This window comes from Triturus cristatus, chromosome 3_1 (assembly GCF_964204655.1).
Source record: "Triturus cristatus chromosome 3_1, aTriCri1.1, whole genome shotgun sequence".
NCBI lineage: Eukaryota > Metazoa > Chordata > Amphibia > Caudata > Salamandridae > Triturus > Triturus cristatus.
In genome coordinates, this window is record NC_140583.1 from 308,957,166 (window position 1) to 308,978,976 (window position 21,811).

The 21,811-nt window shown below is 50.0% G+C and overlaps 1 protein-coding gene across 2 annotated transcripts in view; it reads right to left on the minus strand.

Moving 5' to 3' along the window:
• SNX1 (sorting nexin 1) overlaps positions 1–21,811 on the minus strand; it is a 732,138-nt gene that overhangs the window by 436,714 nt on the left and 273,613 nt on the right. For both annotated transcript variants that reach the window (XM_085643997.1, XM_085643996.1), the window contains exon 7: positions 8,567–8,645. In XM_085643997.1, coding sequence (XP_085500123.1) covers positions 8,567–8,645 — 79 coding nt within the window. The remainder of the gene's footprint in view (positions 1–8,566; positions 8,646–21,811) is intronic.

Sequence of the window (21,811 nt, forward strand, 5' to 3'; positions counted from 1 at the left end):
GGCTCAAGCTCTGGACGGCTGTGGCAAGCAAATGAACCCGGTAAGACTTCTAGCGGCAAGTTAGGAGCGTATGATTTAGATTGACCACTACGTAACACGTATTTGGACCAGCTGCGTCTCGCCGCCACCATTAGAATACTGCCTTATTTTTTTCTGCAATATGGTGGTCTAGTGTCTCCTTATATGCCAGATGGATATGGGCCAAGGAGGGGCCAATATGGGGATCTGTGGGGAAGAGCCACTCGCAGTTCTGTATCTCCAACTCGTGTTTCTGGAGCTCGTTTGTGAGTGACATACGGGAGCCATAGGCAGTTTTAATGGCATGTCCTCTCAGGACAGCCTAAAATGCATCCCATTCCACCTCCGCTCTTGAAGCAGGGCCTGCATTAGTCTGAAAGTATGAGTCATTAGAGCGTGATAGGGTGGCGCAGAACATCGCATCGGTGTGTGTCGCAAGGGGAAGACGCCAAGTTGATATCCTGGTTTTCTGCGTTCCCCACGTGAGTTGCAGCTGCAATGGGCTGTGATCTGAGATCGTGCGCTCCAAGTATTCTGGATGCAACACAATGAGCAGGGAATGGTCCGAACAGTATATGGCGCCAATCCTCGTGTAGAGGTCATGGTTTGTAGAGTAATGGAAGAAACTGCGCAACACGGGTTGTTTACTACGCCATGCATTGTGTAATTACATATTAACAATCTAATTCCTCTTGTGTTAGTTTAACGTATTGTGTCGGACTGTGGAGGGCGCGAATGATCCAGGTCATGTACCCAGAATGTTGGTGCCGTAGGGCCGTAAGTAAAGACGTTGTGATTGAGTAAGAATTAAGCTTGACCGGAGTTCAGGGTGTAGAGGAATACCAATGTTAACCCCTTCGGTGCGTCGGACGGCCGCGGACCGTCCGACGCACCAGTGTTCATGTGCGTAGGACAGCCCCCTGCAGTCCTCGCACATGGCACACTGAATCCATCTGGTGCGGGTACCAGAGGGATTCCCTTTACCCCCGAACAGCCCCAGGGGCTGGGGAACAATTTCCCCAGCTCCCTAGGCTGCCTGCATGGTTTCCCTGAAATGACGATCAGCGTGCACGTCGCGCGGATGTCGCGCCGACGTCATTTCAGTGAAACTGAAATGAGGCAAGAGGCTCTTTTCAGTTTCACTTTCTACGTGCTCAGGGGGCTATTTCTGCCCCCTGAGCATGTAGAAAGTCAGGAAAGGCATCGTTGGGAATGGGAGAATCTCCCCTTTCCAATGGTACCCCTCCCTAGTGGATCCCTGCTTGGGGATCGGCCCAGGAGGGTGATCCCCAAGCAGGGATCCAACCACTAGGCACCAGGGAGGGAGGAGCGGCTCCTTGGCCAAGGGCCTTTTCTTCCCCGATTTTATATGGGCCAAATTCAGTCTTTCTGCCCCTCCCCTGGAAAGCCCACTAGATACCAGTTTTTTTTTAAATCTTTGAAATAGGGGTGGGGGCTGCCCAATATGGGCATGTCAATGCCCCCCCCTGCAGCAAAATGACAGTAGCCCCCAATCAGCTCCCCCGGGGGGCAGAAAACCCAGTAGACACCAGGTTCCACCCCCCCCATGAATTTAGGGGTGGGTGTTGCCAATGGCCCCACCCCTCCCCCCCCCCCCCCGCCCCCCCCACCCCGCCCCCCCCACACAATATTCCAGTCATTCTGTCCCCTGGGGGGACAGAAAGCACCCTAGATGCCAGGGATATTTTATTTATAGGCCTGGGGTGGGGGCTGCCCAGAATGGGCATGCAAATGCCCCCACCCTACCCCCCCAAAGAAATCAAAAGACTTTCTGCCCCCCCAGGAGGCAGATGGGGGCAATATCCCCTGATCTGCCCGCTGGGGGTGGAGGAGTGGGGGGGTAGAAAGCCCACTAAGCGCCAGGCATTTTTTTTTTTATATAGGTTGGGGTGGAGGTACCTTTTATATAGGTAGGGGTGGGGAAACCTCACGTGTGTGGGTGTCCAATGAAGAAATGGCTAAAAACTTATTTTTTTAAAAAAATGTAGCGCTTAGAATTCTCAATGCTATACCCTTAATCCCTGTCTCTTTGGCTCTTCCCAATCACCGTCCCTTGCCCCACCCACACAAGTGAGGTATCATTTTACTCAGGAACACTGAGGAGAACGCTGTGGGGTAGAACATTTGTGTCGGCACGGTGATTCCACACAAATATGTGGAAAATTATTTTTGTTCAGCTAAATTTGAGGTTTGCAGGGGATTCTGGGTAGGAGAACGTTGGGGGATCCACGCAAGCCATACGTCGCTGAACTCCCCCGGGTGTCTAGTTTTCAGACATGAGTGGGTTTGGTAGTTTCCCAAGGTGGCCGCCGAGCCCGGGGCCAAAAACTCAGGTGATCCCCCTGCAAAACCAGGTTGTTTTGGGATAGGCATTTTTGACGTCTTCTCAATATGTTTTGAGCCCTTGCCTGTCGCGGGCACTTGACCCACCCACGCGAGTGAGGTACCATTTCTTATCGGGAGACATGGGGGAAGGCTGGGTGGTAGGAAATTTGTGAATCCATCCATGCAGATTACTGAACTTTACCACACAGAAATTAGAGAAAATATGATTTTGTTTCAGCTGAATTTGAGGTTTGCAGGGGATTCTGGGTAGGAAAACATGGGGGGGTGGGGGGGGGAGGGGAGGGGCACGCAAGCCATACCTAGTTGGACTCCCCCGTGTGTCTAGTTTTCAGACATGTGTGGGTTTGGTAGGTTTCCCAAGATGGTTGCCGAGCCTGGGGCCAAAAACTCAGGTGATCCCCTTGCAAAACCAGGTTGTTTTGGGATAGGCAATTTTTATGTCTTCTCAATATGTTTTGGGCCCTTGCCTGTTGCAGGTATTTGACCCACCCACACAAGTGAGGTACTATTTTTCTCGGAAGACTTTGGGGAATGCGGGATGGGTGGAATTTTGTGGATCCACGCAAATTCTAGAACTTTCCACCACAGAAACGTGAGGAATATGTGTTTTTTGGGGAACAAATTTTGAGGTCTGCAAGGGATTCTGGATAACAGAACCTGGTGAGAGCCAGACAAGTCACCTCATCCTGGATTCCCCTGGGTGTCTAGTTTTCAAAAATGTATAGGCTTACTAGGTTTCCCTAGGTGCGGCAGAGCTAGGGTTCAAAATCTACAGCTAGGCACTTTGCAAAAAAGGGTCTGTTTTCACTGTGACAATATGGTGTGTCCACATTGGGTTTTGGGCTGTTTCCTGTCGCGGGCACTAGGCCTGCCCACACAGGTGAGGTACCATTTTTCTCTGAAGACTTTGGGGAATGCGGGGTGGGAGGAATTTTGTGGATCGACTCAGATTCCAGAACTTTCCACCACTGAAATGTGAGGAAAATGTGTTTATGACAACATTTGAGGTTTGAAGGGATTCTGGGTAACACAACCTGGTGAGAGCCAGACAAGTCACCCCATCCTGGATTCCCGTGCGTGTCTATCTTTCAAAAACGTGTAGGTTTGCTAGGTTTCCCTAGGTACTGGCAGAGCTAGGGTTCAAAATCTACAGCTAAGCACTTTGCAAAAAAAGGGTTGGTTTTCACTGTGAAAATGTGGTGTATCCATATTGCGTTTTGGGCCGTTTCCTGTCACGGTCACTATACCTACCCACACAAGTGAGGTATCCTTTTTATCGGGAGACTTTGGGGAACACAAAATTGTAGAGCAACTGCTATTACCTATTGACTTTCAATGCTTTTCTGCCTTCCAAATTTAAGACAATGTGTAAAAAAGAAGTCACTTTGAAAAATGACCTATAATTTCACATGCTGGTATGGGTACCCACAATTTCGGAGATGTGCAAATAGCTAATGTTTCTAAACTCTATATTTTGTCCCCATTTCAGAAATACATAGGTGACTTTCATACCGATTTTTCCCGGTTTATGTTTTTCCAAATGAATTACTATATACCCGGTACACAATAAAAAAACCGTTGCAAGACGTTGCTCAGTTATTGGCTCTGGGTTCCTTGGGTTCTTGGTGAACCTACAAGTCCTATATATCCCCACAACCAGAGGGGTCCAGTGAATGTAACAGTATATTGCTTTCAAACATCTGTCATACTTAGTAGAAGTTACAGGTGAAAACGTTGGCACAAATGGCTATTTTATTTTAACTTATTTTCAATTTCTTCTATATTCTGTTAGTTTCTATACGAAAACGTTGAAGGATCTACACAAATGACCCCTTGCTGAATTCCAAATTGTGTCTACTTTTCAGAAATATATATAGCTTTCCAGGATCCATCATTGCTTTCATACCCATTTTTACCATTAACTGGAAGTAGGTTGAAAGCTCAACAAATAGCAAAAATAGGCTATGTCCAGGAAAAATGCCAAAACTGAGTGAAAATATTTGGTTTTCTGACAAACGTCAGCTTGTCCCTGAAAGCTGGTGATTTCAGCACCACAACCCCTTTGTTGATACCATTTTTAGGGGAAAAACAGACGCTTTCATCTGTAGCCTTTTTTTTCCCATTTTTCCCCAAAAAACCAAAGTTAAGCTGTATTTTGGCTAATTTATGGGTCATCTTCAGGGGAATCAACAAACCCTGGGTACCTTTAAAATCCCCATAATATGATAAGAAAAGGATGCAAATTTGACGTGATACCTTATATGGTCAAAAAGTTACTGGGGCCTAAGCACAAATTACCCCAAATAACCAGAAAAAGGATTAGCACGGGGCAAAAAGGCCTAGCAGCGAAGGGGTTATGGGGAACTGTCCAAAAGACCCTCTAGAATTGCATAACGGCCTTGAGTGTCGGTCCGGGTGTGTAGTATCTTTAAAGGAATGCCTGGTGCCACCCAACTAAGGGTGCCCCTAGCATATCCAGAGTATGTAGTACCAACGACCGTGCCCCTCCAGCGTTTACGGAGGATGCAAGAGTTTGTAAAGTCAGGTGCGTTTCTTGTAGCATGCAAACGAGATCTTGTGGCTGCGTTAAAGAAGACTTTGTGGCGTTTAGACCATCCCGCCCATCCACATACATTCCAGGTCAGTAAAGTATAGTCAACATTAGTCAACTAATTAACAGTAAATAAGAAAGCAAATACAAAATTGTGGACAAAGCACCACCCCTACCAGTGATTTGTCTCACTCCGCCCCTATCCCACAGACCCCAGCAGCAGCCAAGATACCAGCCGTCCTGTACTCCATACATGACATAAGGAGAAAGGCAGATCGAAACAAATGATAAAACTAGTCAACTCCCAATACAAGGCCGGCTTGCCAATGGGCAATCAGCCATCTGCACTGAAATGCAATTGATCCAAACAAGAACTAACATTAAGAAAGAGATGCAAAGGAGCGTCCAGAAGTTTCTCACTCCAGGAGTAGGGTATAAATGAGCAGAGGGACAAAGAGGTGAGTGAGGGAGAGAGGAACAAAAAAGGGGAGGAAAAGGGGGAAGAGGGAGACAGAAATATAAAGGTGCTGTATCAGCTACTTATCACTCTCAGGGGGCGTAGCTGTTCCGTATGTCACTGCCAGTTGGCAGCCTTATATAGTTATTGTTTGCGATATGCGGCAGATACATTAAGAGGTATGCCGTCCCCTGCATCAGTGGTGGGCATAAAATGTTCTGCACTAGGCTCGCAGATAGCCCCCTAAGAGATCAACCAAGTTCCTCTGTGGTCTGTGGGGTGAGGACCGGACCACCCTCCTACAGTGCTGCGTGTTGCGAGTCAGTAGTGGTGCTTGATCCATTGCTGCGTCAGAGTCAGACTCTGATCTCTGAGGAGATGTGGGGCTGCCGATGTGTACCGTCGATTTTATAGCTTGAGAACGCTCTTGAGCAAGCTTGGCCTTTGTTTGGTGCTGCACTCTACCCTTGCCCCGATCCCAGAGCGCGCCCACCAGTTTCCATGGCTGGCAGGGGTCTTCCGATGAGGTAGGCGGGGCAGGTGTGAGTCCATGTTGGTCTAGCCAGGCCCAGGCCTCCTGGGGAGGGGAGCAGAAGACGGTGCTGTCCTTTTAGCGAATGTGCAACTTGGCTGGATATTGCAGCGAATAATGTATTTCATGGTCCCACAGGCATTTCTTGACCTCCAAGTATGAGGATCTGCGGTGCTGTACTGACAGTGTGGTCTGGGTAGATATGCACCGTTGCGTTCTCTACCTGCCATGGGCTGCGAGCTCTAGTTACCTACAGGATGGGATACCTGTCACGGTAGTTGAATAGTCTTGCTACCTCAAGCCTGGGGGGATTGCCTGGATGCGAGGGGCCCCTCGGTACCCTGTTTGCCTGTTCAACCGAGAAGAACTTCAAGCTCTTGCCCTGGAGGGTATCAGTGGGGAACCAGGACTCCAAGTAGAGCTCCATGCAGTGGCCTTACCCAGTTCCGGCAGTCCTACTATGCTTATATTATTTCTACAAGACCGTCCTTCCTGGTTCTCCACTCGGGACCTCAGGTGTTCCACTTCCTGTTGGAGGGATTGGATCTGGGCTGTTGCTGTGGTCACTGTGGGACGCAAAGATGCTAAAGTAGATTCCTGTTCCTTCACTCTCTTTCAGTTTTTTATGGTCCTCCGTTAGAAACCCTATTTCCACAAGGAGCGAATTGATTTTAGAGACCAACGTAGATTTAATATCCAATATTGCGGCCATCAGTTTGTCGAACCGGTGTGAAAGATTTTAATATGATGAACGGGATTCGCAGGCACAGTGTGTTCAGTATTTGTCACGCCAGGAGCCAGGTTCATTGCATCCGATGGCTGAGGTTGCGTCCTATCCGTTCTGGTCTCTCCCATCTCGACAATTTGGGCTTGTGGCGTCGTGTAGCCAGATAGTCTGCCAGTTGTGGCATCAAAAGAGACCTGGCGCGATTCACCAACAAATAACTGGTTGCATCCCACTGGGATGTGGACGTGAGATCGTGGCGCACCCAGGCAATGAGCGAGGTTCAAGTGAGAGAGCCAGGGGAATTACCAAGCACAACCTTCTGACCAGCAAGCGGACTCCAGCAGGACCACACCAGCCCACTGCGTAGATATGGCTCCAGGTTACCTGTTGCTTATTCCGTTCTGGTTACGTGTAGTGCCGACCAGAGTATTGGGCACCCAATGAGCTTGGAAGTCAAAACATAGGCCGCAAATAGGGTGCAAACGGGGGCCACCAACCAAGGAGAGAACAAGGGACCTGTAGGAGATTCAAACAGGGGCAATGTCACTCAACCAGTATACCGCCACCAGCAGGAAATAAGTAGAGAGTAGACGTGTGTGGCGCTGTGGCACTCACCAATGGCCCTGCACTGAATTTATATAATGTAGGCCCCTACGACGGGCAGCCAGAAGGCCCCGAGGTCAAGCAATGCACTGCGACAGGAACCATCAGACAAGGAGACAACCAGGAGACTTTAGGTAGTGCAGGCAGGTGTCCACATCCCATGCAAACAGCTCTGCAGTCACAAGCCCAGGAAAATCTGTTGCCTCCATTAGGGCCTGCAGGGAGGCAAGGCAGTTGATGTCAAAGCTACACAAGCTTTGTGGCCAACGATGAAAGGCGTGTTCAGCAGGCCAATTACGCTAGCAGTCCACAGCACTACGCAGGCAGGAACAATTGCAGGATGCAATCACGTGGGCCCAGCAGGATATCATGAGCCATACGATTCCGCCACCTCGAGAATGTCCCAAGCCGTGTACGCATCCTTCACAGCAGGTACTCCCATGCTTCAGGGCCGCCCAACGCTAGCACGTCAGTTGGGAGCGTCCCAAGTAGACCACACAGCCCAGCCCATCTCCAGCAGAGTAGCACCGCAGGCTTGCCCCTTCACCGTCTCACCGTATCTCAGGGGTGACGGCGGGTGTGGTTCACGGGAGCCCTCGGCAGGTTCAGGGTAGGTTGGCGGCGTCCCCCAAGCTGTGCGCTCCCTTCTTCATGCATGCCCCTGCAAGGGGACAATGCACTCAATGTATGCCGAACGGCTACGAATCGGGGCAGGTCGCCGCCACTCGAGGTCCACGGCTTCGAGCGAGCCAATGCCGAGCACTTACAGCAGCCCGGTTTGTGTCCGGGTTCCCGGCGCAAGGGTCGGTTCGGCAACCTGGATTTCACCGCCGTGAGACACGCTTCATTTGCCCGGCCAGGAGTTATGTAGGATTTTGTGGCATGCCCAGAGCGGAGCTCAGTGTCATGTCCGTGCTAGCCACCATCTTGGCCACACCCCCACTACTCTGACCAGGTCAAAGCTTTTTCTGACTATGATTATTATTGCACTACTCTCTGATTACAGAGGGATTCCCTTGCTTGACAGCAGGTATGACTCAATCATAGGACTATGAAAGATTTGAAATTTGAGAATAAAATAGTTACTATTTGCACTTGACGCCTAAAACACATTTAGTGTTCCAATAGCTTTTTTTGGCATGAGAGCAGAATTATGGAATTTACTAAGCTCTGAAAATAGCCTTACAAAAACAAATTACACTTACAGACCCATCAGAACATATTTGACAGAAGTAAGATTGTGGGTCATCTCTGGGTGTTAACACGTGAAAGACTACTTAGAGAAAATAAAAGTAGCATGGGAATACTCACCTTTCCAAAGCAGCTCGCCTCTTCTCCAGAAACTCTGCTGACGAGGAGTCTTCTTTACCCACTTTGACTTTGGTCATGCCTTGGTGGAAAGAAGGTAAGCAATATGCATAGATGAGGAGGATAAATGTCAAGTAAAAGGTCAGATCTAATAACAACATAACTTGAAAGTGAGTAGGGTTTCATCAGTCCACTAGGAATTTTACACTTACCTGGTAAAGGCTTCTCACTGCCAACAGTTTCATTAAATTTAAATGTTTTTGGGAAGGGAAGGAATTCTAGGACTGCCGTCCTAATCCAGAAAATGTTACTAGAGTAGAATTTTTCTTTTCAATGGTCCAAGAATCCAATATGGTTTGCAGACTCCCCATGGACACAGCCCCAGCTATCACTAACCTAGATTTGGTCTGTCTTGCCACCCACCCCCATGCCTGAAAACCAGCAAAGAACTCCTCTACCTCTTTATGAAGAAGCTTTTATCACAAATCTGGATTGGTGATCCTTTATGATTCATGAGTAATTGACATTTTTAAAGCATTTTAATGAATTTGAACCTATACAGCAAAGACCAACATATTTTCTTTTTGCTAGATCAGACAATTCAAGTCCCTCCAAAAGTGCTGGCAGGATAATTCAGTACTTATGACTATTAATGAAGATTCCTGGAGTAAAAATGTGGTGCCTTCTTGTTTTACTGTTTCTTTTGGGGGCTGACCATAGTGGAAAAAGACCTGCAAGTGCAAATGAAGCCTCCACTCGTGGCTTCTTAAAAAAAAATAAAAAGACCTTCTGATCCACTCCAAAAGGGCTGCCCTATTCTCTGTGTCTATAGAATTCTACGGAGTCACTTGCTTTCAATGCCTTTTTTCTTCACTCAAGGAAACTGGATTTAAAGTCTGTCAGGTTCTCCTGATAATCACTTACATGTGCTGTCCCCTCTGCTTTATCTTTGTGTTCCCCACATTCAAGCATCAATCTGCAAGTGAAGATGCTTCTCCGCAAACGCTCAATGTCTGGTGCTAGAGGCATCCTGAAAAACGGCTTGCCGCAGCAGCTATACCACTCTGAATAATACATACACTTCAAGGTGGGGTATTACAGAGGCTGAATCCATAGATCTTTTTTTTCTAAAATTGTATTTATTGATTTTATCAGAGTACACACAGCAAAGAAACGTAGTACCTTGTGAACCATAGATCACACTCATGCCATTATATTGAACAGTATCCCGCAACATGGTTAATACATAATCCCCAATAAGGGTCCTACAGACTACATCCAGCTGTCTTCATCATTACCAATCTGTAAGACAGAGAAAACTAGAAACTCAATAAAATAATACAACAGTGGTGGAAAGTGCATACCTGGAGCATCAACAATCGTAAGGATTTACAGGGTTGTGGGTTACGGGTTGGGGTATATACTGTTGCGGCCAGTTTAGTCATCTCATGATGTCACCATAGGGGCTAAGTACCTTGAAGTCTTATGTCTGGAGTAAATGGAGGGCACAGGTACAAGAGTGGCAGAAGTGCAGTGCTGGACCCCCATGACAAGAATTCCACCAGTGGGCCCCAAATCTAATCAAATCCTTTCCGAGAGTCCATGAGCTTATCAGTCAAACACTCCAAGGTTAGGCCCTGCCAAGAGACGAACATGCCATTGGGACATGGAGGGGGCCGTCTACTTTTTCCATGCCGCTGCTAGTGCCATCTTGGCTGCCTCCATGCATAGCCAGATCTGTCTCCCAACGTTTGGCGTTTCAACACGGGGTCCCGTAGCCCCAACAGGACAATCTCAGGCATCTGATGTAGGGGGTAACCCAAGATATCCCTCATCTGGGCCAGAATCTCATTTCAATATGGTCTAATCAATGGGCAGTCTCACCAAAAATGCCTTAAGTCCCTTAAGAGTCCACACCCCCTCCAACAGCGGTCCGTGTTGTTTGGATAGATCCTGTGGAGCTCTGCAGGGAGGAGATACCAATCATACAGAGGTTTATAGTGGGACTCCCTTAAACCTAGTGATAGGTTGTGCTTCGGTATGTCCTTAAATAACATGTTCCATTGTTTCACAGTAACTGAAGTGCCTAAAACCTTTTCCCAAAAGGCCCTACATCTTGAACTACGAGTCGAGGTTGAGCATTAAGAAGCTAATAGATGAATGAAATGGTCACCCTAGAAGTCCCTCCTTGGCGCACACATTTTTCAATTGGAAGCAGATCCCTGGTGGCTGCTTGTCTGTACTGGGAATGTGATACCAGGTGGACCAATTGCTTATAATGATATCTCACAATTACAGGGAGATTGAAGTTCTGCAGCAATTGGCAAAGGTAAGTATATCCCAACCATGGTACAAGTTTGAGATAGTGAGATACTCTCCTTCCCTCCAGAAATCAAATGGTTCCCAAGTGAGAACTGATGGAAATGCTTTATTTTTTTTTTTTTGTTTTTTTTGTTTTTTTTTTAAAACCTTTATTGACAGTTCAATAAGAACAAGTATGGGCCTACAACCCCCCAGGGCCGGCCGCTAAGCAATCAGAGCAATAACGACAAGTATAAACACAGGCAGCACTACGGGGAGCAAAATCGTACTGCTAATACTGTGAACAGCGTAAGTAGGGCACCAGGAGAAAGAGGTTTTCATTTTATGATGAAACAAGGCAGAAGGATCAGGTGACAAGCAATTTTAAAACAACGATCACGGATATGCAGAGTAATGAACGTTAGCGATTTACAGCAATCTATTCGATCAATGGCGCAAACACAAGAACATCAGGATGGGGAAAAACATAGTATACAGTTGCGCCCGCAGTCCCCCGCCAGAACTCCCCAAGAACACCCCGGAAGTTGTGAACACATGGAACGGCAACGAGGCATAGCAAAAGGAGGTGTATCACGCTGATCCCAGAAAAAGAAAAACAAAAAGAATAGGAGAAGAAAAAGGAGGCCATGGAAAAAAAGATGAAAGAATACAGAATCCCCTCCCCCAACCCCCCACCCTGCACCTCTGCAGATGAGTACGGCCCCCCCCCCCCCCCAGCAGTGTGCCTGTCGCCCTGGAACCAGACCCGAAATGTAGGAGAATAGGGAAAAAGAAGTAGGAAAGGACCCCCACCAGACGGGGGGGTAGAGAAAGTATTTATAAACTGGAGGAGGGCCTTCATAACAGACCCCCGGCTTCTCCCTCCCGCACGGTAAGGTTCCACTAAAGTGAACAAGGAACAGCACAAAAACAATCTTCTCAAACCACGATGGGGAGCATTATGCACCTATTGTGCCAGTAGCCATGTCAGGAGAGCACACCACCCCAAGCCCGCCCGTCCACTAGGCGACCACCCCCGAGGGGCCAGCCTCATCCCTGACCACTCTGTGGAATTCTGCCCATGCCAACCCCTCGACCCAGCACCATACGCAATGTTCCTAGGCAGAGGAATGTCCAACAACGACAGAGAAGCGACGCACACAGGTGGGGTGGAAGTCTCTGAGCATCAACACAGTCCGCCGCGTGAGGAAACAGGCTTCCCAGTGCTGCCCTAGGATCTGCACTGCACGCAAGATTCAGGAAGGCAGAAGCAGCCAAAGCAGACATTAGTTGCTGGAGTTGTCTCTGGGTCGCAGGAGGGCATGCACGGGATGAGGCCACCACATCCCACTCAGGTCCAACGCCTCCGGGACAGATCAGGCCCTCAGAAGGTCGAACACACTGTAGCATACTGGCCGGGGCGTCCAGTCGTGTACTAACCTCAGGGGTGGCCGCCACAGCGTCCTCCTGCGCGCAGTGTGGGTAGACTCTGTGTTCGTGCGGACAGGCGGGCCGCCACTGCCCCAACTCCGACGCCACACCATCGAGCTTACTCCCCAAGATCACGAAACCATGAACCAAGGAGGAGTGAAGAGTACCAAGAGCCTCGAGGAGGTCGCCGTACCCCAGCTCAGCTCTCTGTGATCTCGCCGCCACACTCCCAAAAATCGTACGCTCACAGGCCCGCTGCGGCCCAGCGGACAGGATGGTAGGCTTCATCGACCCAAGATGGCCGCCAAGTATGCCCGACCCTCACCGGGGCCGGGACCCCGGGACAAGCGTCGCGATGTCCACGTCGCGGGTGACCGGGTTCCGGGGGCAGGCAAAAAACTATCCGTGGTCACGGGCAACAGTCGTCCCCACCACGGACCAGCTCCCGTAGAAATCCGGGGGCGGCCCGCAATGATCGGGGCAGGATACGGACGGCGGCCGGGCAGCTCACCAGCAAGGCAGGGGCAGTCACCGGAGGATCTAAGATTTGCACCCCCGGTCATGCACTCGGTCAGCTACACTGGGCAGTAGAAGTGACCACGCCGAAATGTAGGCCGAGTTTGGCACCGCTCCGGTGGGCCGACTCCACCCAGTCACCACCGGCCGCTGTTGTCGCACTGCCACCCGGCCACGGCGTCCACTCGATGTCCCGGCTCCAGGGCCGCACAGGCCGCAAAGTTCAGATGCAGTTTTCTCCGGCGATAGCACGGCTAAAAACCTCGGAGTCACACAGTCGGGAGCCCCTCTCCTTCAGAAACACGACCACGTAGCACAGGTTGAGGATCTCAGGCAGGATATCCGTGCGGGATGCGGAGGTTCACGGAGCCGGGAGTCTACGCTGCCGTCCCGGTCGCCATCTTGGCTCCTCCAGGAAATGCTTTATTAAGGTGAATGAGGGCGTTTACAGGGAGGGGAATGTTGTAATATTATTCTGCCGGGTTGTTATATTCCATATTTTGAGAGTTGTTCTAGTAGGAATTTTCTTTTTGGCTTTCCAACTAAGATGAACAAGTTACTTAACTTCGGCAACGATGTATCTGTAAGACACATATGTAGTTATAGACTCCTTACCTTAGAAATTACCCCCAGGCGTCAGACTAGATCTGTCAGGATTTGATCGTATCGCGCCTACCGTAAAGAAAGGACCACATCAGTAGATGAACTACACCTCCCAGAAGAACATCCTTCTGGGAGGGACCCAACACATATAATCACGTACTACGCGGGGAGCGTTGTACGTGATTCTGTTTGGCGGTTGTTTTTCCCGTTGTCAGAGCGGCTGCTCTGACTGTGTCCTGCTAGATACCACGCCTGGGGATTGTACCGCGGACGGATACCAGAACATTACCGCTTAGGCTCCTACGGAGCTGTCTGGCGCGTTCCGCTCGGCCGAGCGCGAGCGCCTTCCACTACCTGCATTCTCCGAGGTCGGCTGTGTAGAGAATCCATCCCTCACCGACGGCGGCAGCGAAGACAAGAGAGCAGGATCCGGCTGTTCCTCGCGGGGAACTTCATTTCGAGACTTTGATAGCTATCGGCGCTGAAACTCAAGTACAGGTAAGCTCCCTGGGCATCCAGAGTGGATGTCCGATTACAGAGGCCCGTAGTTTCTTTTCTTTTTGAACTTACTTATCTGGGATTAGCGAACTCTTTGGCTGGGACAGCTGTGCATTCCCTGGAGTCCTTATTTTGGCGTTCTAGTACTAGTACATTTGGAGAACAGTGGCTTGTGGACCTTGTTGATGCTCTTTTGATATTCCCAGTGAACTGTGCCTGAATACTGAGAACACTTCCTTGGTGCTGGAGTTGGCCCGTTTTCGTATTTTTGTGGAAGAGAGAGTGGAAGACAGTGGGTATGTATGTGATATGCCAGTGGCTGTTTACCATCATGGTACGTTGTATTGAGCCTAATTATTTGTGTTCACCCTTTAGGTGTGAGTACCTTTCCTATGGTGAGAGACGTATCCTGCCAGAGTGAGGGAAGGGGTCCACCTCGGGAGCACTCCTTTTTAGGTATGGTTAGGACGCTAGTGAGATTTAAATGAGAGTAGACAGAGCGTTGTACCCTATTAATCCTTTGCTTATTTTGTTGCAGGTCTTCCCTCTTCCACCGCTGTTCCTACCCTATCCCTATCCCTCGCTTGACTGTCTTTATACTCTGTGCTCTTATTTCATCAGAGTGTGGGGAAGTCAGGAGGTGGACCCCTTTGAGCATCGCCCTGATCCTGAGGAGCTTGGTTGATCGTGACAAGATCCAGATAATTTGTTTGGTAGCAGTACCCCTACGTGTCCATAGATGGGGTTGGTAGACTCCGGGTCCGTCGTCGGCGTCATAGTCACCGGGATGACATTGTGGTATCTAGTTAGACAACACCCCTGCGCACTGACGTCAGTTATGACACGACTTTCCACGCCAGGAGCGCAGAACCATGCAAGACACTGACCACTGGTGCACATAACTAGGGCCCTGGAAGGGAGTCCCTATCCCTACAAGTCAGTTCGCAGAATAGGGAGGATGGGTGGGGCGGTAAGGAATCTAAACTATATATGTCTCTTACAGATACATCGTTACCAAAGTTAAGTAACTTGTTCATCTGAAAGAGACCGTAGTTATAGATTTCTTACCTTAGGATAGATGCCCCAGTAACGCCCACCCCGGTAGTGGGTCTGCGACCTAAGTTCACACCAGAAGTCCTGGAGAACAGAACGGCCGAAAAAGCAGTCTTTCTGGACTTGGCTGTGCAGGCAGCAATGTCTTGTGAACGTGTGCAAGGATGCCCACATGGCTGCCTGGCAGATATCAACCAGCGGAACACCAAGTCCCAATGCAGTAGTGGCTGCCGTCGCCCTGGTAGAGTGGGCATGCAGTCCTACTGGAGGTTCCTTTTCTGCCATAGAATAGCAGATTTTGATTGCATAGGACAACCCATCGAGCGATGGTATGTTTGTGCATGGCCCGACCTTTCTTGGAGTCCACATAATCCACGAACAGTTGATCCTCCACCCGAAGTCTTTAGTACAGTCAATGTAGGACAGTGCACGTTTTGGATCCAGACGGTGGAATCTCTCCTCCTCAGAGGCGTGCGGGGCGGGAAGAAGGTGGGCAATGTGATGGTCTGACCAATGTGGAAAGAGGTAACCACTTTGGGCAGAAAAGAGGGCCTAGTACAAAGGACCACTTTGTCCGGATGGACAGCAAGAAAGGGAGGTGTGGACGACAGAGCCTGAAGCTCACTTACCCTGTGAGCAGAGGTGAAGGCGAGCAGGAAAGGAGTCTTTAAAGTAAGAAGACGTAAAGGACAATTATATAGTGGCTCATAAGGAGGACACACAAGATAAGTAAGGACAAGATTTAAGTCCAACTGGGGCATTACGAAAAGGAGATGGACGAAAGAGATGAGTAATGCCCTTCAGAAATCTGTTTACAATAGAGGACTTGAAAAGAGAAGGCTGATCAGGGAGGCAAAATAAGGCTGAAATGGCCGAAGATAGCCTTTAAGGGTGCCCAGACCAGAGCCCTTTGGGCCAAAGAGAGAATGAAGAGGAGAACCTCTGAAAGAGGAGTAGAAAGGGGATCCACAACCGTTGCTGTGCACCATGCCACAAATTTGTTCCATCAACAGGCGTATACCATTTTAGTGGATGGACACATGTCTGACAAGATGATATTACAGACTTCGGGAGGAAGGTCGAAAGCCGTCAACTGTCTCCGCTCAATCTTCATGCAAGAAGGTGGAGGCTGGACAGGTTCGGGTGAAGGACCGTTTTTTTTGCTGCGACAAAAGATCTTTCTGAAGGGGCAGTCTGATCGGAGGATCGATGCCCATGCTCAAGAGCTCGGGGTACCAGACTTTGCGCCTAATCCGGATGCCACAATAATGACTTGGGCCCGGTCACGCTTGATCTTCTTCAGCACTCTGGGTAGAAGTGGTACAGGCAGAAAGGCGCACAGGAGGCCACACTTCCACCTGTACTGAAAGGTATCCCAGAGCGAGTGCTGCCTTGGAAACTCCAACACGCAGAACTGCTGACATTGCGCGTTCTCTTTGGTGGCAAATCGATCTAACCAAGGCTCTCCGCACTTCTGAAATAGACTGCATCACCTCTGAGTAAAGACGCCATTCATGATCCATCATGCACCGGCGGCTGAAGTTGTCCACCCTGGCGTTCAGGAAACCTGCCAGGTGTTGAACCACCAGGGATATGCCCTGATGTTTTAGCCATGTCCAAAGGCGAAGAGCCTCATGACACAGGGTTCACTACCTCATTCCACCCGGTTTGTTGCAGTACAACATGGCGGTGGTGCTGTCCGTGAACACCAACACTACTTCTTCGGACAGAAGGAAGGAATGCCTTCAGTGCGAGACGGATCACCCCGAGTTCTAGAAGGTTGATGTGGAGCCCGGACTCCGCCAGAGACCAGAGACCCCTGATCTCCGCCTCTCCCATGTGGCTGCCCCATCCCAAGAGTGAGGCATCTGTCACCACTGTGAACTCTGGTTGGGGAAGGGAGAAGGATCTGATGTTGATCCAATCCTGGTTCGTGACCCACCACTGCAACTGACGTGCAGTCCCCTCTGAGAACTGGATGACATCGGAAAAATTCCCCTGATGCTGCGCCAACTGGAACTTCAGGTCCCACTGCAGAACCCTCAAATGCCATTTGGCATGATCCGTTAGCAGGATGCAGGAGGCCATGAGGCCCAGCAGCCTCAGGGTCAGTCTCACAGAAATCCGGGATAGAGGGGGAAACATCGGTATCACAGCCAGAATATCCCGGACTCACTGCTCGGGAGGATGGGCCGAAAACTGCTCTGTGTACAGAACAGAGCCGATGGAAAGGAGCTTCTGAGAGGGAATCATGTGCGACTTCGGCACCTTGATAGTGAACCCCAGCGAATGCAGGAGGTCTGCCATAGTCTGGAGGTGGTGTTGTGTGTAGATTTAGATTCCGTGTATAGGTTTCCAGATTTATGCCCTTATAAAGGTACAATTCATATTGCCCTTAATTAGGCATAGAAAATCGAGCCCTTCTTTAGGCATTGTCCATGCTAACCAAATACAGGCATGGCCACCTACATCCGTTCATCTACGTCACAACGAGTTCTTGGAAAACAAGACTTAAGCCTATAGGAATTTCCCTTGCTTGGATATTGATTTCTCCAAGAACTCATTTATACTGCATGAACATCTATTCCTTAGGGGTTCATTCATGACGTTCCGATGCCCGACTTTTACGTCAATACAGGCATTCCTAAACACCTTCAAGGTATAAATATACCTGCACTTGCCCTGGTTCCGGTACGGTCCAGTTTGACTGCCTACTTGCGGTTTCCCGCGACAAGTTCGGAAGGAGATAGAGTTCCCGCCTGATGCACTGACCAGACGCTGTCATCCTCCTCGCAGAGAATCCAGCTCCAGTGTTTCTGACTCCCCTTGCGGGGTGTTAGATTTCAAGTCCCGGAAAGAGATTCCAACCTCACACATTCTAAGGTATGGAGCAGACTAGAACTTAGAGAAACTTTTGGCAAATCTTGGCAAATCTAAAACTATAGCTAGCTATACTTTAGAAGACAGCACCTACGTCTTACCTCATACTATACTTAGGTTAGGTACACTTGGGTAGAACTATTTAGAAGCATCAGATGAGTATTAACATTTTAGCCGGTGTTATTTATGTAATGATTTTTATGAATATTTGTCATAGCTACAAACCATGCTATTGCAGTATTATTTTATCTTACTGCTAACCCTGTACGTATTGTACTTCGCATCCTGTCTTACGATTGTAGCAGTTCATATCTCTTGATTGAGAAATAAGACTGTTCAATAAACCCCTTTTTATTGAAACGCCAGTCTCTCTATTTCTGTGGAACTCTGTAGAAACTAAGCATGCACGATAGACTAAGTGAAACGTATCTATTGTTTCCACGGTTCTGAGATTGTTCCGACTCTAAGGGAAACAAAGTGGTCATGTTTATGCAGTTGTCAGAAACTAATCCCTTCTTGTATATTCAAGAAGTTTCTAGTGACCTCTGAGTTAGCTGGCACACACAAGTAATTAAATTTAATGTGCTTGATAGAGACATACTGACCTCAGTCCTATGTCAAAAATATAGTGTATATTATTCCAATGCGCAGAGCCTATCAGGGATATAGGAACTACACTACAGTGGGAAACAATAGCCTGGGGCGAGCCCGCCTTCAACACCCAGTAATCGAGATAGGGAAAGACTGATCTGCGCAGATGAGCTACGACCACCACCATCATGTTTGTGAACACCCGCAGGGCACTGGTAAGGCCAAAGGGGAGCACGGTAAACTGGAAATGCTCGTGGCCTACCATGAACCGTAGGTAACGGTTGTGGGATAGCAGGACAGGTATGTGGAAATAGGCATCCTGTAAGCCCAACGCTACCATTTAGTCTCTGTGATTGAGGGCAGAGAGGACCTGTGCCGAAGTGAGCATCTTGAACTTCTCCTTCCGGAGAAAGCGGTTGATGGCACTGACGTCTACAATAGGACGCAGGCCTTTGTCTTTTTTGGGTACCAGAAAGTAGTGGGAATAGCAACCACGACCTACTTCTGGCACAGGGACCCGTTCGATAGATCCCTTGGCCAAGAGAGCCGTAACTTCCTGGCGGAGAAGGGGCAAGTGATCATCCTACATGCGATGGATGGCTGGCGGTATGGTGGGAATGGTAGTCTCCAAGGGGAGGGAGTAGCCCCTTCGGACTATCTGCAAAACCCACCTGTCCGATGTGGTGTTTTGCCAGTGGGGAAGGTGATGGCGAATCCTGCCGCCCACTGACCTCTGGTGGCCCTGAAAGGTCAGACTGGGAAGGTTTGGAGGCTGCTACAGGGGGACTATAGGTGGACTGGCCGGCCCGCTGGCCCCCAGACCCGCGCTGCTGGGTCCCACGTCTGAGGCCACGCATAGGCTGGGTAGCTTGCGCAGTCCTGTGGCTCAACTTGGTGGAACGTGATGGGGCACCCCTTCCGTAGCCACGAAAGGGGTGAAAGGCAGACTGCATGGGGCGAGAGGTTACTGCGAGGCCCAAAGATCTGGCCGTAGCCCTGGAATCCTTGAGTCTGCCTCGTCATCAAACAGGCAACAGCCATCAAATGGCATGTCCAAAAGGGTAGATTGGACATCCCATCCCCTGAAAAACCAGACGTCCTCAACCAGGCGTAGCGCCTCAGGGCTACCGACGTGGAAACCGTTCTGCCCAGAGAGTCTGCGGTATCCAACCCCCACCTGATGGTGAAATTAGCTCTGTCTCGACCCTCAGCAACTGCGGGGGTGAGCACGGCCCGTGCTTCCAACAGGCACTGTGGCAGCACTTGTGCAACCGTATCCCGCACCGTATGGGTATAGCGGTCCAAGAAGCATGCGGGGTTCACTGTCTGCAGCCCTAAGCTGGCGGAAGAAAACATCTTCCCAAGGTGGTCCAGCTTCTTGGATTCCCAATCAGGGGGAGTAGTAGGGAATGCGCCTTTCAAGGACAAGGCTTGGACCACCAAGTTCTTGGCGTGGGGTGTTGGGAGAGGAAAAGTGGGTCGGCCGGGAGGTGGCGTCAGTAAATCATCCTGTCCACAGGAGCCCCTGTGCTGGGCTTGAACCAAGTGCCAATAAGGATGTTGGTTAGGGCTTTGTTAAAAGGCAACAGGGGCTCCGAAGAGGCCGCTGCTGGGTGAAGCACCTCTGTCAGGAGGTTAGTACTGACTGCCACTGTAGGAAGCTCGAGGCCCAAGGCCTCAGCCACCCTACGCAACACAAAACCGTAGGAAGCCCCCACCTACGTAGCCACGGTAGGGGGGGTTAAGCATGCCAAGATCTGGGGAGGTATCCAGACCACTGGTGCACCCAACTCCTCTCGCCAGTCCGGCTCTTCAAGCTGATCAGCTAGAGGGTCAACAAACCCCTCCCAGTCCTCTTCACCCTTATCTGGCTGCCACTCAGGGTGATAGGGAATGCCAGGAATGAACAGCGGTACAAAAGTACCCTCTGGTGCCGGTACCGACATCGGATGGCACCGGGTCCCAAGTAAGGGGTGAGGCTGGGGTCGATGTAGGTTAGGGGGCACACCTGGCGTCAGGGGCGTCACTGGAATCGGCACCGGGGAAGGTACTGTGAGGTCGACCGGCGCAGATCCGGACCCAGGCATACATCCATGGAGGCCCTTCAGAGCGGAGGCCGGAGTCGCCGGCATCGAAGGCTCAGGGCCCCCAGCCAAGTCCGTTGGGCCCAAAGGCGCCCCTGCGGAGTCGGGCTGCTCAAAAATGCTATGGTACGCTTCATTAAATGCACGAAGTTGGGCAGGGGACGCGCCGGCTCCGGGAAAGGAAGGAAAGCGCTGGGCCGTCCCAGCGGGCTCCGAAGATCAAGTCGGAGAGCAACGATTCTCCAGGTCCTGCGTCACGTCAGCCGACAGACAGGGAGAAGACGAAGAGCAATGAGGCTTCTTCACCTTCTTCTTGTGCGTCAACTTACCGGAGGAGTGCTAAGACTTCGAGGAGGAATGGTGATGACTCAGTGACCGGTCCCGCGACCTTCCTCTCGACCGGGACCTCGAACGGCACGGAGCAGACTGCTGGGAATTCAAAAGCTTTTGGGACTGCTCCTGCAAAGACTTCGGGTTTATGGCCCGGCAGTCGGAGCACGCCTTCAGATCGTGGTCACACTCTAGGCACCAAAGAAACATGAGGTGTGGATCAGTGACCGACATCAGTTGTGACACGGGTTACAGGGCTTGAAACCAGTCCGACGATGGGACATCCCTCGTGCATCAGGATTCGAAGACTCGGAAAAGACGTCGACAAAAGTCGAAAAAAGGGTTAGTCAAAAATGACTTGCGGCAAAGCTCTCTCCGGATCTACGCTGGCTGGCACGGAAAAAGAAAGCACTGACGTCAGCATGCAGGGGCGGCGTCTAAGTAGACACCACAAAGTCATCCCGGCGACCACGACGCGGACGATGGACGTGGAGTCGACCAACGCCGCCTACCGACGCGCAGGGGTACTGCTACGAAAATTATTCTCCGGATCCAGTCTGACAACTAGGGGTAATTTTTAAGGTAAGGAATCTATAACTACGGTCTCTTTCCGATTTTTCTGCAAGTGACCGCTCTGTCCATGTGGAGCCAGTGTTTCTCTGACTCTCTCAAGGACCATTCCGAAATCACCCGGAGTTGTGCTGCTCTAATATATGCTGGAAAGTTCAGGAGTGCAAGCCCCCCCCCCATCCCCTTCTTTAGCAACCCATAATTATTTGTTTGAGAAATGAGCCCTACGATTATGCCAAATAAACTTTCAGTTGGTAGGCCCTGAAACAAATGCAGCACCGGAGGTAGGATCATCGTCTTGATCGCATTAATCCTACCCATCCAAGTTAAGTACATTGAAGCCCATTACTTCTTGTTGCAATTGGCGAAGGAGGGGTGGGAAATTAGCCGT